Genomic DNA, 15,244 nt, shown 5'->3' with positions numbered 1-15,244 from the left:
TACGCACAGGCTTTCTTTAGTTGCGGCGAGCGGGGGCTACTCTTTGTTGCAGTGTGCAGGCTTCTCATTGCAGTGGCTTCTCTTGTCGCGGAGCACAGGCTCTAGGCGCGCAGGCTTCAGTAGTTGTGGCACACGGGCTTCATTGCTCCGCGGCATGTGGGATCATCCTGGACCAGGGCTTGAACCGGTGTCTCCTGCATTGGCATGCAGATTCTTAACCACTGCGCCACCAGGGAAGCCCAAGAAAATGTATTTTTTAATTTAGCTTTTTTTTTTTTTTTTTAAATCTCAGTGAGTCTTAAGGTGATTTATGGTATTTTCAACTTTAGAGGGTGCTGGCTTAGATTATGTATAAAATAACTGCATTGCTCAAGGCAGCATTCGGCCAACATTTTAACTCTTTTCCTCATGAAACACTTGGACAGTTTCCATTTGACTGGAGTTAAATAGTTAAGTATAAGTGATAGGTTATTTCAAGAAATAAGATTTTACCTAAAATTGGTGCCACTGCATTGCCATTTGTGTAGCACTATGGGAGTCAAAAGTTGGTTAAATTTTATTAATAAAGTTTGTATATATAAACAACCACTCTATTTTCATGTTTTTTTATTGTAAATTTATATATTTATAATGTAATATAAAAATATAAATTAATTATACATTTACAACTTTTAAAACCTGGACTTCTGTCTTGTTATCTAATGCTTTTATGTTTTAATGTTTCAGATTGTCTTTTAGTAAAAATGGAGTGGTTAGAATAGATGGCTTCTCTTCTCCTGACCAATATGATGATGAAGCTATGAGTCTATGGACACATGAAAATTATGAAGATGATGAAGTAGACATAGAAACTTCAAAATACATCTTGGATATAATAGGTGATAAGTTCTGTCAGTTAGTAACATCTGAAAAAACAGCTTTGTCCTGGGTGAAAAAGGATGGTAAGGAAGTTAAATACTTAGAACATGCAACTATTCACATTTTATTTTAAGAATTTCTCTGTAGAATATGTTTTATCTGTGGGAGAAGTCCTTAATCTTACCTAGGCTTGTTTACTTTTAATTTTGATAATGACAATTTTATGTGCAAATGTACCTATATGTAATTAAGGTAACATATTTTCCAACTGAGGTTGAATTGGATTAGCAATTTGTGAAATTACAATAGCATTTTGGTATTTCTGCCATTATGACATAACTGAGCACGATAGACACTTTGGATGTGCAATTGGGAAGCTTCAGCATTTGCCATATAAAGACATAATCCATCCCAATTATTTAAGCTTTTTATCTCGTGTGATTCATCACAGTCTTTGGAGTTAGATAGACTTACATTTGTATCGCAACTTTATTCCTTGTTTAACTGTATGAAATGGGAATGATAACTACATCATAGGTTTGTTTTTAAAGTAGTTATGTTATATTTACTAAGTAAAACACCTAACATACTAGGTGCTCAAAATGTTAGCTTCTTTTCCTTCCCATCCCTTAAGTCAGTAGTTCGTCCCCCAGGGGACATTTTTGCAATGACTCAAGACATTTTTGGTTGCATAACTGAAAGGTGTTGGGGGTATAGAGAATTAGCATCTATAGGTGGAGCCCCAGATGCCACTGCGCAGGGTAGCCACCCACAAAAGAGAATTATTCATCCAAATATCAAGGGCGCCAGGATTGAGAAACCCTCCATTAGATGTAAGTCTTCTGAAGAGAATTACTAGTTACATCAAGAAATCTGCTATTGATTGTTAATTAATAAATCCTTCGAAGTTTTTGGTTCGCCTTTAAATTTTTGTTTTTGTGCATTTCAGTGAAAATTGTATGGAAGAGAGCATGTTTGCCTTTAAATTTTTATTTCCCTGTATTTCAGCCAAAATTGCCTGGAAAAGAGCAGTGAGAGGAGTCCGGGAGATGTGTGATGCATGTGAAGCAACATTGTTTAACATTCATTGGGTTTGTCAAAAATGTGGATTTGTGGTCTGCTTAGATTGTTACAAGGCAAAGGAAAGGAAGAGTTCTAGAGGTTAGTTGTAACTTCATATAAATTGAAATTTTTTTTTAGGACCACTCATCTGGAAAATTAGATGAATTAGGTGAGTTTTTTCCCTACCTTCCTTAATTATGAATATATTACATTAAGGAAGTTTTATGAAGCTTATGTTTAAAAAAGGAGGAGTTAACCACAGTTTATTAAAATAGCCAGATTTTCTACAATAAAACTGCATCTACATCTTTTTAGCCTGATTAGTAGATCCACTCTCTCATTTCAATCAGATTAATGCAGCCCAAATTTAGGTTAGGCTTTGCAGCTTTCAGATTCCACTGTGTCACAGCCTGAAGTGTCTTATAGAACCTCTTAATTTATTTATTTTGGCTGTGTTGGGTCTTCGTTTCTGTGCGAGGGCTTTCTCTAGTTGTGGCAAGCGGGGGCCACTCTTCATCGCGGTGCATGGGCCCTTCACTATCACGGCCTCTCCTGTTGCAGAGCACAGGCTCCAGACGCGCAGGCTCAGTAGTTGTGGCTCACAGGCCTAGTTGCTCCACGGCATGTGGAATCCTCCCAGACCAGGGCTCGAACCCGTGTCCCCTGCATTAGCAGGCAGATTCTCAACCACTCCCCCACCAGGGAAGCCCCAGAAGCTGTTAGTTATACAGTCAAGCACATAAGTCACAATTGCATACTTAACTAGGGTGAATTGATTTTTCTAAGAATTGGTCCATAAAGTTTAAGTCCAAATGTTCAAGAATATGCTACCCCTAGCACCATTTATCCGCTAGTTAGAAAATGAAGAAGTCTTTATTATATATGAAAACATCCTTTGAAATGATTATTTCTAATTTCTAGAGAAGTAAAATGGCACAAAACAGTGTTCTGCATGTTAATACATTTGGAAGATAATAATTTAAAAAGAAAGTAACTAACTATACCTTTTGTCATGGTACAAGTGTTTTAGAAGAAGTTCATCCAAGGCAGTTAAGGAAGTAGCTTACGTAAATACTGGTAACCTGAAGGTTTGGGGGGTAAAGTCTTAATGAGAAGATTCAAACTGTGGAAGTATTAGAAGTAAAATCATGTTTAGTGATAGGCTGTTTATTCAGTATCTAAAAACAGTGAATGTCATTTTCATTCCAGGCAGCTCTTTTTCAAAGTAGTATGTCAGACAGGTGAACCATGATTTAGCCATCAGTATCTTTTCCACTGATAGGATTACTAAAACTTGGCCCTTTCTAACCCTTTTTCTTATACACCCAGCGTTTACCAAAGAGACTTGAGCAAGCGGAGCATCTACAGCTAGTTGTTTCTGTGATATGCAAAAGATACATGAGTAAAATGTAAAACCATAATAAGGAATGCATTTTAGGCAGTTAAATATCTTCAAAATCCTAAAAATCTATTTGGATACTTTTGGTTGATAGAAGAACTAGCTGCAGTGTTATAAAACTTCATTCCTTTTTACTGGTTCTATGTTACTTTCATTTTCCCTTTGCCAAATTAAAAAGAAATTAATTTTAATGTATTATATTTTGTTATATTGTATGCATATATAAGCATGACTTCTTTTTTAAACAAGATAGGGTATGCATAATAAACCTAATAGTTGTGTTGCTGTCGGTTATCATAGTACTGTTAATTTTTAAAGTATAGCCTGTCAGTCACCATATTGTTTTTTTAAGTATAACCTATATGCCTTGAGTTGTATTCTATGTTTTATGTATATATATATATATATATATATTCTTATTTCACTGATAAATATTGTAATAAGCTCACATTGACTAGGTTATAGCTTTATATAGTGGTAACTAAACCTAGTGTCTAAAATATAACTAGTTAGAGAACATTTACAAGTTACTATGTAGGTTTTGTAGGGAAAGTCAGAACGCTTTTAAAGAAAACCAGTTTTAGGCTAGATTTGAATTTTATTTCCTCTGAAACTTTTCATGAAATAGTTCTAGATTTTTTTATGCTGAATTTAATGACCTTTTTGATACTTAACTGAAGCTCCTACAGCCACGTCATAGATAAGTAGTTATCTATATCATTAAATTTATAGAAGAAGATGTCCTTGAGATCAAGGTATTGAATATTTTTCCTTTGTATGATATGCCTCATGCTATGCCTTAATACATCGACTCTTCCAGGTATGGAGCCTTATTGCAGTAATAGCAATTAAATACTGTCTTATCAAGTTGAGGCTTTTCACATGTCTTGTGACAGTTTGTGTCTTTGACCCATTAGAAAAAAATGAGTTGGCAGTAGCCTCAAACTTATGAGTCTAATGTGCTAAGATCAGGCAAAAGCCCTGTTTGGCACAAATAGTTAAGAGTAAAAAATTAGCTACAGGGAAGATTGAGGTGACTAACACATTAATGAGACTAAAGAATGGTCATTTTAGAAAAGGCTAGTAACATTGTATCTGTTTTGTATCATGTTTTTATAAAATTCTCAGAAGAGTGGAACTGTTTTTTTTAAGAAGCAAACATATGAAGCCTACCGTTGACATTTTACATAATTGCTAAACTCTTTATATGTAAGCCATCAATTTTATAATTCTAAAACCATGACTAATATAAAAGTACGTACGTTACTATCTTACAGATAAAGAACTGTATGCTTGGATGAAGTGTGTGAAGGGGCAGCCTCATGATCACAAACATTTAATGCCAACTCAAATTATACCTGGTTCTGGTAAGTATAAATATACATTATTTTTTGGCTGCATTGGGTCTTCGTTGCTGTGCACAGGCTTTCTCTAGTTGTGGCGAGTGGGGGCTACTCTGGGTTACAGTGCACAGGCTTCTCATTGCAGTGGCTTCTCTTGTTGCACAGCATGGGCTCTAGGCACGCAGGCTTCAGTACTTGTGGCACTCGGGCTCAGTAGTTGTGGCTCACGGGCTCTAGAGCGCAGGCTCAGTAGTTGTGGCACTTGGGCTTAGTTGTTCTGCGACATGTGGGATCTTCCCGGGCCAGGGCTCGAATCCGTGTCCCCTGCACTGGCGGGCGGATTCTTAACCACTGAGCCACCAGGGAAGCCCTAAATATACATTATTGACTTAGTAGTGTTAACAGGTCTTTGTTGTTCCAGATTACTTAGAAGTATGTCAATAGTAGTAGAAAGAAGTGGTAAGGTTTATGTAATCTTGAATTGTTATTGCTCTGTTCTTAGAATCCTCTGTGTAATAAAGTTAGCAGGATAAGCCCAGACCCAGTGATGAAGAAAGCCTTAGAGGAGGAACCATTTTAGAAGGGGAAAACTGGGAATTCTCTGGCAGTCCAGTGGTTAGGACTCCACGCTTCCACTGCAGGGGGCACAGGTTTGACCCTAGATGGGGAACTAAGATCCCACAAGCCACACCACGCAGCCAGAGAAAGGGGGGGCGGGGAGACCAGAGTGTAATGAAAAAGCATATTAGATGTATTTATTACAGGTTTTTTGTTTTTTTGAGCATAATGATTTTTGATTATAGAGGTAAAAGAAAAGAATAGAGAACATGAATTTGGTTGAATGATCAAACCTGAAATAGATGGAAGGGATGAAGGAAAAAATGGAAAAAAAGTTGAAAAGGCACAGAAAACCTCCACAAGAAAAAATTTTTATAATCTTAACAACTAGTGATGATCTTTTTATTAACCATTATATTTTGTAGTTTTGACAGATCTTCTAGATGCGATGCACACTCTTAGAGAAAAATATGGTATTAAATCCCATTGTCATTGTACTAACAAACAGAATATACAAGTTGGAAATTTTTCTGCTATGAATGGTGTGTCTCAAGTGAGTAAAAATCTCTATTCAAATAAAACTCATGGTTAATCAGCTTTGATATTTGAAATCCAATTTAGGACTTGTGTTTTATAAATTACGTTTCTTGTGTTACTGTATAAATGTAACCTCTATTTTTTAACTCTGAATAATTGAAGAAATAGTATTTTAAAAATTCAACTGTTCTACCTTTGTAGGTTTTACAGAATGTTCTTAATCACAGTAATAAAATTTCTCTGTGCATGCCTGAGTCTCAGCAGCAAAATACCCCTCAGAAGCCAGAGAGTAATGGCAACAGCAGCCCAGAGAGTGATGTAAGCACAGACAGCAAGTTAACTCCTCCAGAATCCCAGTCACCACTGCACTGGTTAGCAGATCTTGCAGAGCAAAAGGCCAGAGAGGAAAAAAAAGGTAAACCTAGTTTATTATCTAATAGAGAATTGTAATCAACAGTGTAGTATTATACATTAACATACTACTGTTCACTTAGAACAGTTTACTTTTGTCTTTTGCTCTCATTGTGGCTTAGGTTTTAACATTTGTCTTTTCGTACTAGGAACTCGACTTCCTGTGATCTTATCAAAGTTAGTTACAGAATCATCTGTAGATGAGCGTATCAATAAAGCCACCAGGGCGATAGATTTGTAACTTTACCTACACTTTCTCCCCGTCTTAGCTATAGCATTTTTCCTTTGTGACAGGTACAAACTCACCTACATGTCTAAAACACTGAGGAAGGCCTTTTCATATTCAAACTATTTGACTCCTGAAGGATCTAACGCATCCTCTGGTGTGTGTTCAGGTGAATAAATGACTAGTGCTACAGTTTTCATCTCTCACTGTAAAATGTAGGATGCCAGCTTTGTCTGTACTTTAGCAGCATGTTTAATTTTATGTGAATTTTGTAAAATGTTTTATTTCAGAAAACAAAGAATTTGCCCTTGAAAAGCAAATTAAAGAAGAGAGAGAACAAGACAACCCTGATTCTCCCAATAGCAGAACATCACCTCCTGTGTCCCAGAATAATGAACAAGGCTCAACATTACGAGATTTGCTGACCACAACAGCTGGCAAGCTACGTGTGGGTTCTACAGATGCTGGCATTGCCTTTGCACCAGTTTATTCAATGGGAACCCCCGTGAGTGAGATGCCAGATTTTTGGATTTCATATGGGCCTTAAATTTAGATTTGGGGTCTTGGCTGTGAACTACACAATAAATAGATGCACATGAAATCAAATATACCAAATTACTAAGCATGTTCCTATTTGCATTATAATTCTCATAACTTAAAAGCCAGAGATTTTGTTCTTTTCCCAGGTGAAAAGGGTTGCAGAGGGGCATTTTGATTCCAAAAGAGTCCTAACATACTCCTTCAGAATTTGGTATCTAGTTGGGGGAGGGGGGGCGGGCAGGGAATGATATGGATGTGAATGTTTTGTTACTTAAAATATTTAGACATCAATTTTCGCTTTAATTATTCACCAAAAAAATTAAAAAAAATAAAAACAAAAATTGCATAGGTAGACACAAATTTTTAGTGGCTTTTAAAAGTATTCGGGAGAGTATACCTATTTGTTCCCTCTGCCCCAATCCTAAAACGATATAAAAGGAAGACCACACTTCTGGTTTCCGCAGATCCGGCGGTTTCTCACATGGAGACCACCCTAGTTCTGCTTCCCACTGTCAGGAATAGTGTAGGGACTAGAGATCCATATCCATTGACATGATTCTTTTTTTTTTTTTTTTTTTTTTGCGGTACACGGGCCTCTCACCGCTGTGGCCTCTCCCGTTGCGGAGCACAGGCTCCAGACGCGCAGGCTCAGCAGCCATGGCTCACGGGCCCAGCCGCTCCGCGGCACGTGGGATCCTCCTGGACCGGGGCACGAACTCGTGTCCCCTGCACCGACAGGCGGACTCCCAGCCACTGCGCCACCAGGGAAGCCACAATGACATGATTCTTGAAGCCAGATATATTGTTTGTGTTGGTTGCTTGCTATGTAATAGTAAATAAAAACAAAAGTTTCCAAATGTAATCATTTCCCCTGAAAGTATAATTTTTTTTCCTTATTAGAGTGGTAAAAGTGGAAGGACTATGCCAAACATTCTTGATGACATAATTGCTTCAGTTGTTGAAAACAAAATTCCACCAAATAAAGCCTCTAAGATAAATGTAAAACCAGAGCTCAAAGAAGAACCTAAAGAAAACAGAAAACCTGCCATGGATGAAAACAATAAATTGTACAGTGATATACCACATTCTTGGATCTGTGAGAAGCATATTCTGTGGCTTAAGGATTATAAAAATATTAATAATTGGAAGCTTTTCAAAGAGTGTTGGAAACATGGACAAGTGAGTATTTTAAGCTGATTTAGTATGCTCTGAGTGGAACTAAAGCTGGTTGAATAGGAAAAATGGTTTTCTCCTTAGGATTAGAAAGGGGAAAGATAATACTTCACACATTTGAGTTGGAAGATATCAAAAACACCAAAAAAGTTACCAGAATGATTGTTTCTGAATCCTTACTTTTTGGCCAGATTTATATGAATTAACAGGGAAGCATTGATTATTTGATGTTATAATTTCAGTTTGTTAGCAGACTTTTAATAAAGCCATATATTCACAAAGTTTGGTATCGCCTTCCTTCTTTTATATTTGTATTTTAGTTAACAGATTCATTTCTGCTATCACAGTGTTAATAGTAAAAGCAGTTTTCTTGAACTGATGAGAAGTGTAGATGCTTTTGCCTTTAATATTTACCTATAGAACATTTATTTATAAGTTAGTTCATAAAATCTTGAACGACAAACTCCATTATTTAACTTGGCTCAAATAAAAATGATTTTCTGTTTGACCAGAGTTTTGATATAATAATGTTTGATACACACTTCAGATGGTAATTTACTACATTAGTGCACAAATTAGGATTTTGCATGACTTAATATTATCTTCAGTTTTTTTCTTGCATTCTGGAAAACATCATTGCTATTTTACTTCCCTTTTTTTATTCAACAGAGAGTTATTGAGCACCTAATAAAATCTAGTGTTTGTGCTGGTCATTAAGGATATAAAAATGAGTACATCATGTAAAAATGAGTAAGAAGCATTTTAGTACAATGGTTCTTAATCTTTTTAGGTCTCTAGTCCTTTGTAAAAACCAATGACAGCTTGGTTCCTCACCCTAGGAAAAATACATGCCCATGCATTGCATATACACGGTGTTTAGCATATATTTTTTTGGTTGGCTCTCCCTTGAAGCCCTGATGCCATTGCTGCGTCACAATTTAGATGACTTAAATTTGTGTAGGCTTAAACAGTCTCATAAATAAATACTTTTATAAATACGTCACATGTTCTCAGAACTTTAAGGTACTGTGGAAACCTAAAAGAGTGAATGAATAAGCTAGAGTACTAATTCAAAAGGGCTAGTATGAATTGATGTCTCAGGGGTTAAGTGAAGGTTTTATAGATGGACAAGAGGTTGGAAATAAAAAGGATCGGGTGTTTGGGGAACTGTTCAGTAGCTTTGTTTACCTGACATAAGTAAGAGTTCTGTGGGGTAATGATGGGGAAATAAGGTGGTTACAGTTATGATTATGAGGGGCCTTTATATCTTGCTAAAGAGTTTGAACTTGGTCCTGTAGATGACAGTTTTAATTGAAGAACCAAAGAACTCAGATTGACTTTTTAAATTGAAGTATAGTTGATGTACAATATTATGTAATTTACAGATGTACAATATAGTGATCCACATTTTTTAAAGGTTATACCCTGTTTATAGTTACTATAAAATATTGGCTGTATTCCCTGTGTTGTACAGATCGACATTTTAAAATAACTGACAGCAAAGCAGATTGGAAGTTGAATTGGAGGGGAATAAGACCAGAGGCAAGGAGCCAAATTAGCAAGGCTTTCAGTATTTCAGGAAGATGATAATGATGATAGTAGCCTAAGAATTCTGCTTTAGAATATTCTGATTTATTAATTAACGTGCCTCTATAATTTTTTTTAAATTTTATTTTTCCCTAGCTGCTGGTTACCAAAATAAGGAGTGGCACAGGGCTGGATGGGAGTATTACTGGATAGGCATAATAAGGGCTAGGAGTTAATATGTGAATTGTCAGCAGTAGTTAATTATCTAATAGCTGAAACTGTTTTAATAGTTGGATATATTATTAGCCCATTGAAAGGAAGTTTAATGTTGCAGTTACCCAAGTGGTTAACCAAACTTCTTAAGGTGGTTTTTGCTGTTGTTTATTCCTTTTCTTTTGAGATACCTTTTTGTGATAACAACCCTAGCTTGAGGTTATTCTGCACTTATCGTTCCTCAAATTTTATTATCTTGTGAGTTTTAAGAGTACTTAAAAATAACATCTTTTACAAGAGACTCTTACGTCACAACTTTCTGTGTTCTCTTTTACTTTTCATTTATAATAAAGGAATTTTAAAAAAAAGAAACCTAAGAATAATGCATCAGATTGCCTTTAGAGGTCTTTTTTTACATCGGCATTGGAGTTTTAAAACCACAAATCTTCAGTTGTTGGTTTTGGGGTTAGAGAGCCTTGAGGAAATTTGAATTCATGTGATTTCAAAGGAGAGATTCACTTTCAGGGAATTGGTCATTCGACTTGAAATTTATTGTTGTTGCACTTGGTTGTTTAATATTTTTGTCATGATCCTTGTAGAGGTAAAGAACGTGTTTTAAGTGATATAAAATCAGAATGTATATAAATTATGTTTTAATCCCAAGGACTGTATTTTATTTAAAAATCTTATTTACATATATTGCATATGTACAAATATATAAGGTTATGTTTTGTCTATAAAAAGGAGTCTGTAAATAAAAATATTTATCTAGAAATTTTTTAGTATAGCCTTTCAGACTCTTTCCTGAAAAACACTACATATTTTTTGTTTTCAAAATGGCAGTGTACTCTGCCATGTACATGGCATTCTCTTATCACCTTTTCTCTTTGAAAATATATTGTGAACATCTTTCCAGGTCAGGGACTATTTTTGAAAGCCTCTTTCATTCTCACAATTTGTCATTAGTCCTAAAATTCAACATGTTAACCGTCTGTTGTATGTGTGTATAAAATCAAATTTTGGAAGTGTGCATATACCTTTTAACTTTTCTTTATCTATCTGTTTATTTATAAGCCTGCAGTGGTTTCTGGTGTGCATAAGAAAATGAACATTAGCTTGTGGAAGGCGGACTCAATTAGTCTTGATTTTGGAGACCACCAGGCTGATCTCCTGAACTGCAAAGACAGCATTATTTCAAATGCCAATGTTAAGGAATTCTGGGACGGTTTTGAAGAAGTTTCAAGTATGTTGTTTTTTGTTTCTTTGTTTTACTGTTTTCTTAAACATTTCCCCCCCAAATGATAAATTGTTTAATCTTTAAAATGTCTGTATTACTTTGTTGTCCAGTAAAAAGGAACAAGTACTTGGAAGTGGGAGACTGGGTCCTATTCCTGGCTCTACCGCTCATTTTCTGTAACCATAAAGAAGTCATTTAGGAATTCCCTGGCGGTCCAGTGGTTAGGACTCAGCACTTTCACTGCCGAGGCCCGGGTTCATTCCCTGGTCAGGGAACTAAGATCCCACAAGCAAGCCACACGGTGCAGCCAAAAAAAAAAAAAAAAAAAAGTCATTTATACTATGTTTCCATATGTCATATTCAATATATTAATATTCTTGGGGAATATTTTTGGCAACCCCCACAACATTTGAAACTTGAATAACATACTTTGTGTAAAACATTTTGAAAAAGTAAAAGTAAAAATGTAAGACTGTAATTTTAATAACAATTGTAAAGAGACTTTTTTTAAAGAATTTTATGGTGATATTACAGATATCTGTGTTCATAAGGAACAAACATCTTAATACTACATGAATACATAAGAAATAAAAGTCCATAAGCAAGCATTCTTTACCTACTGTACAATAATAGAGGTATTCATTCATTTCACATTTCTTCCTTCCTCTAAACATTAATAAAAAGACAGAGATTATCTTTTAATAATAATTGCATTCTTATAGAACGGCAAAAAACGAAAGGTGGAGAAACAGTTGTTTTAAAACTGAAAGACTGCCCTTCAGGAGAAGACTTCAAGACTATGATGCCAGCAAGGTATGTATGTCTGTTTATACTTGTTATTTTGACTCTTGGCTTTGAGGTTGAGCTGAGATTATCCCCAGAAGTGGGATAATCATCTACAAATGTGAGCTTTAGGCAGTATCCTCCTCAATTAAAAATAAGTAATAAAAAAAGAAAGAACTGAATCTCTGTAGTCTGAGCAGGGGGAAGTCTTCGTTAGGGCAGTAAAGAGGAAGATGCTGTCAGAGGAGGCCCCATTTGGGACCTCTCTTCTCTTTGGTGCTTTCAGTTTGCTGTGTTCAAGGAAAGAGAACTGCGGTTTTAGTATCACTTCTATTCTTTGCTTATCCATGTATTATGCATTCATTTAAACTTTGAAGTCAAGGAAAGTGTTAACTGTTAAAGGCCTTAAGGAAAGTTTAGCAACTTGAACATTTATATATTTGAAAGTACTTAAGAATGTAAACCTTTATTCAAAAGAAGTCAATGTTATTCTTCAGATATGAAGATCTTTTAAAAAGCCTGCCATTGCCAGAATATTGTAATCCAGAAGGAAAATTCAATTTGGCCTCTCATTTGCCAGGATTTTTTGTACGCCCTGATCTAGGACCCAGGTTGTGCAGTGCTTATGGTAAGTATATATTTGCATTTCTATCAACTTGGAGTATATGGAAGTTTAACTTCCTTCCAAAGATAAATTATCTAATCATTTTTAGATTCTGCTAAATCCGTTCCTTTAATAATCCATTGAAATCTTTTTCTGAGTCAAGCAGTGTATATTAGGTATTAATAGCCAATATATAGTTAAGTACTTGCTCATTCCTTATAAAATACAGTTACATTTTCTATTAATTTGATTTTTATGGTACATTTCATGGATTGTGATATTTTGTGGGCAGGTTTTGGAATAAGGAGACTAAAACTCAAATTACAATTAACAGATTTTCCTCATAGAGCTGATTTTGGAAGAAATATCTAGGATATATAAAGTGTTATGCTAAATAAAATTTTATTTTATACACAGGTGTAGCTGCTGCTAAAGATCATGATATAGGAACAACAAATCTACATGTTGAAGTTTCTGACGTTGTAAATATTTTAGTATATGTTGGCATAGCAAAAGGAAATGGCATTCTCTCAAAAGCAGGTAAAGAAACTTAAAGAATAGTGGTCTTTGGAATAACAGTTGAATAACCACACACAATAATATTATCCAGAATGTCAGCCTCTGAGTTAACATCAAAGATTCCCAAAAAATTTGCAGTGGATATTGGGATATTCTGATATTTATTTGGAGGCGTGATTAATTTACCTGGCTTTTTTTTTTTAAACACAAAAGGAATTTTAATTTTAAAAGTGAATTTTTTAAATTTGCTCATTTCCTATTATTAAATATTGGGTTTATGAAAATAAACTGGTAAGCTCACTTATAAACATTTAGTGAAGAATAGAAATTAGGTCCTTGAGCTCTGAAGATGATTAAGGCATGTTTGTGTCTAAAGCATTCTTTTTTCCCCTCTAGTACCAGAGAGAAGGGGCCTTTTCTCCCAAGTAGAAATAACTGTTCAATCCAGTGTATAGGTTTTAGAGTCTGTCCTCTAGGTTTCTTTATAAAACCTTGTTCCATCTATCATTCCCTTCTTTATAGACATAGGTTCTTCAACTTTCTTTTTCCACTGGCTTCTTTTCTCAGAGTAGGAGCAAACTTCAGACTTTTCCTCCTTCCTTTAAAAGCCTTCTTCAGACCTTGTCTTCCTTGCCACCATCCTATTGCTCTTGCCCTCATAACAGATTATTTGCTGGGTCTATCACCTCCCTTTCATATTTCAGCTCAATGCAGGTTGGCCCCTGCCTGCCGCCCCACTGAGATTACTGTACTGTTGCTATTGCTGTGGCTTTCACTGATAGTCATATTTCAATACAGTGGTTTCTTTGTGGTCCTCTTATTATTTGTACCCTCTGTAGCAAACGACACCTCTTCTTCAAATAGTTTCCTTGGCTTCAGTAACACTGCTCCCCTCATTCTTCATATGGTGGAGTTTCAGACTTTATTCTAGAGTTATAGACTTTATCCTCTCCCTTTTCTGGTTTACATGCACTTCCTGTGAAATTCTATACATGATTTCCGACCAGTTAGCTCAACAATTCTATCTGGAGCCCAGAATATATCTGCAGCTTAGTGGCTAGGTGCTCAGGACATGGGGGTTTATTATAATATTCACTCAGTTTTTGTGTCTATTTGACAGCTTCTATAATACACAACCTAAATTCCTCCAAAACTGTAGAAACTCATAGTTTCTCAGCTTCTTTAACTGACTCTATTGATTGTAATTGATAAAAACTCTTGTCTCCCCTACTCCCAAGGATTTGAGAGTCAGGCACACTTGAGTTGTAGTCTCAGCTCTAGGACAGAAATGTGTGTGACCTTTGATATCAGATTACTTCTCCTTTCAAAGCCTATGGTGCCACACAGTTACAGTTGCCCCTTCATATCTGCGGGTTCCACACCTGTGGGGTCAACCAGTCAAGGATAGAAAAGACACAGCAAAAAGAAAATACTCCAGTAAGTTTCAAAAAGCAAAACTTGAATTTGCTGTGTGCTGGCTTTCAAAAAGCAAAAGGAGTTTGCTGTAGCCAGCAACTGTTTACATAGCACTCACATTGTATTTACAATTATTTACCTAGCATTTACATTGTATTAGATATTATAGCACTTAGTCTACAATACAGAGGTTACATCTGCTTTTCTCCCCCACTTTTCTTTCATCTCCTTAAATGCTAGAACTTCCTTATTCATCTTTGTTCTGCTCATCTCCCCCTGCTCACCTCCCATCCCTCATTCATAGCATAATGTTTGATCTTTCGAGAAAGTCATCAGCTTTTAATTTTAATTCTTGGACTTTAAAGTTTTTGCCAATTTTTTAGATGGTCACAAAAAAAGGAATATTTTAGTGTTATAATAATGCTTAAAACACATCAAGAAAACCGACCTACATAAAGCACATGCTTTTTCCTCTGCATACAGTGGCTCTCCTACCTCCTGTCTCCCTAGCAAATTCCTGTATTCATCCCTCAAAATGTAGCTCAGATTGTCACCTCCGCCTAGAGGTCTTCATTTAAAGAATAAACTCTCTCTGCTCCAGCAACCATTTTCTTCCTTGTGACTTCACTGTCACAAATTAGGAAATATCTGATGTATTCTTTCTAGCAGCCTTTTTAGAATTCACAGAGCGGTAACAATTTTCTTTTTATCTTTTTCATTAAAAGATAACATTCGAGGACTGACCCAGTCTTTGTGTACCCTTTTGTACTCGTATGATTGTGCTTAACCACTATGTGATATTCTTGTTTATTTGCCTACACTTATTAATATCATCTTT

At 35.7% G+C, this 15,244-nt stretch overlaps 1 protein-coding gene across 7 annotated transcripts in view; it reads left to right on the top strand.

Moving 5' to 3' along the window:
- The window catches only part of JMJD1C (jumonji domain containing 1C), a 306,158-nt gene that overhangs the window by 278,758 nt on the left and 12,156 nt on the right, over positions 1-15,244 (top strand). For 6 of the 7 annotated variants that reach the window (XM_029244595.1, XM_029244590.1, XM_029244592.1 and 3 more), the window contains 11 exons: positions 727-941; positions 1,867-2,019; positions 4,597-4,686; positions 5,646-5,773; positions 5,959-6,172; positions 6,685-6,899; positions 7,835-8,113; positions 10,922-11,090; positions 11,807-11,897; positions 12,365-12,495; positions 12,889-13,011. In XM_029244595.1, the coding sequence (XP_029100428.1) occupies positions 727-941; positions 1,867-2,019; positions 4,597-4,686; positions 5,646-5,773; positions 5,959-6,172; positions 6,685-6,899; positions 7,835-8,113; positions 10,922-11,090; positions 11,807-11,897; positions 12,365-12,495; positions 12,889-13,011 (1,808 nt within the window). Of the gene's footprint in view, positions 1-726; positions 942-1,866; positions 2,020-4,596; positions 4,687-5,645; positions 5,774-5,958; positions 6,173-6,682; positions 6,900-7,834; positions 8,114-10,921; positions 11,091-11,806; positions 11,898-12,364; positions 12,496-12,888; positions 13,012-15,244 lie in introns of those variants that run through there. The other variant, XR_003796943.1, reaches the window with a different exon arrangement.

The sequence above is a fragment of the Monodon monoceros genome, unplaced genomic scaffold (genome assembly GCF_005190385.1).
Source record: "Monodon monoceros isolate NGI ecotype Baffin Bay Population unplaced genomic scaffold, NGI_Narwhal_1 Super_Scaffold_4, whole genome shotgun sequence".
NCBI lineage: Eukaryota > Metazoa > Chordata > Mammalia > Artiodactyla > Monodontidae > Monodon > Monodon monoceros.
This window is presented reverse-complemented; position numbering and strand designations above follow the sequence as displayed.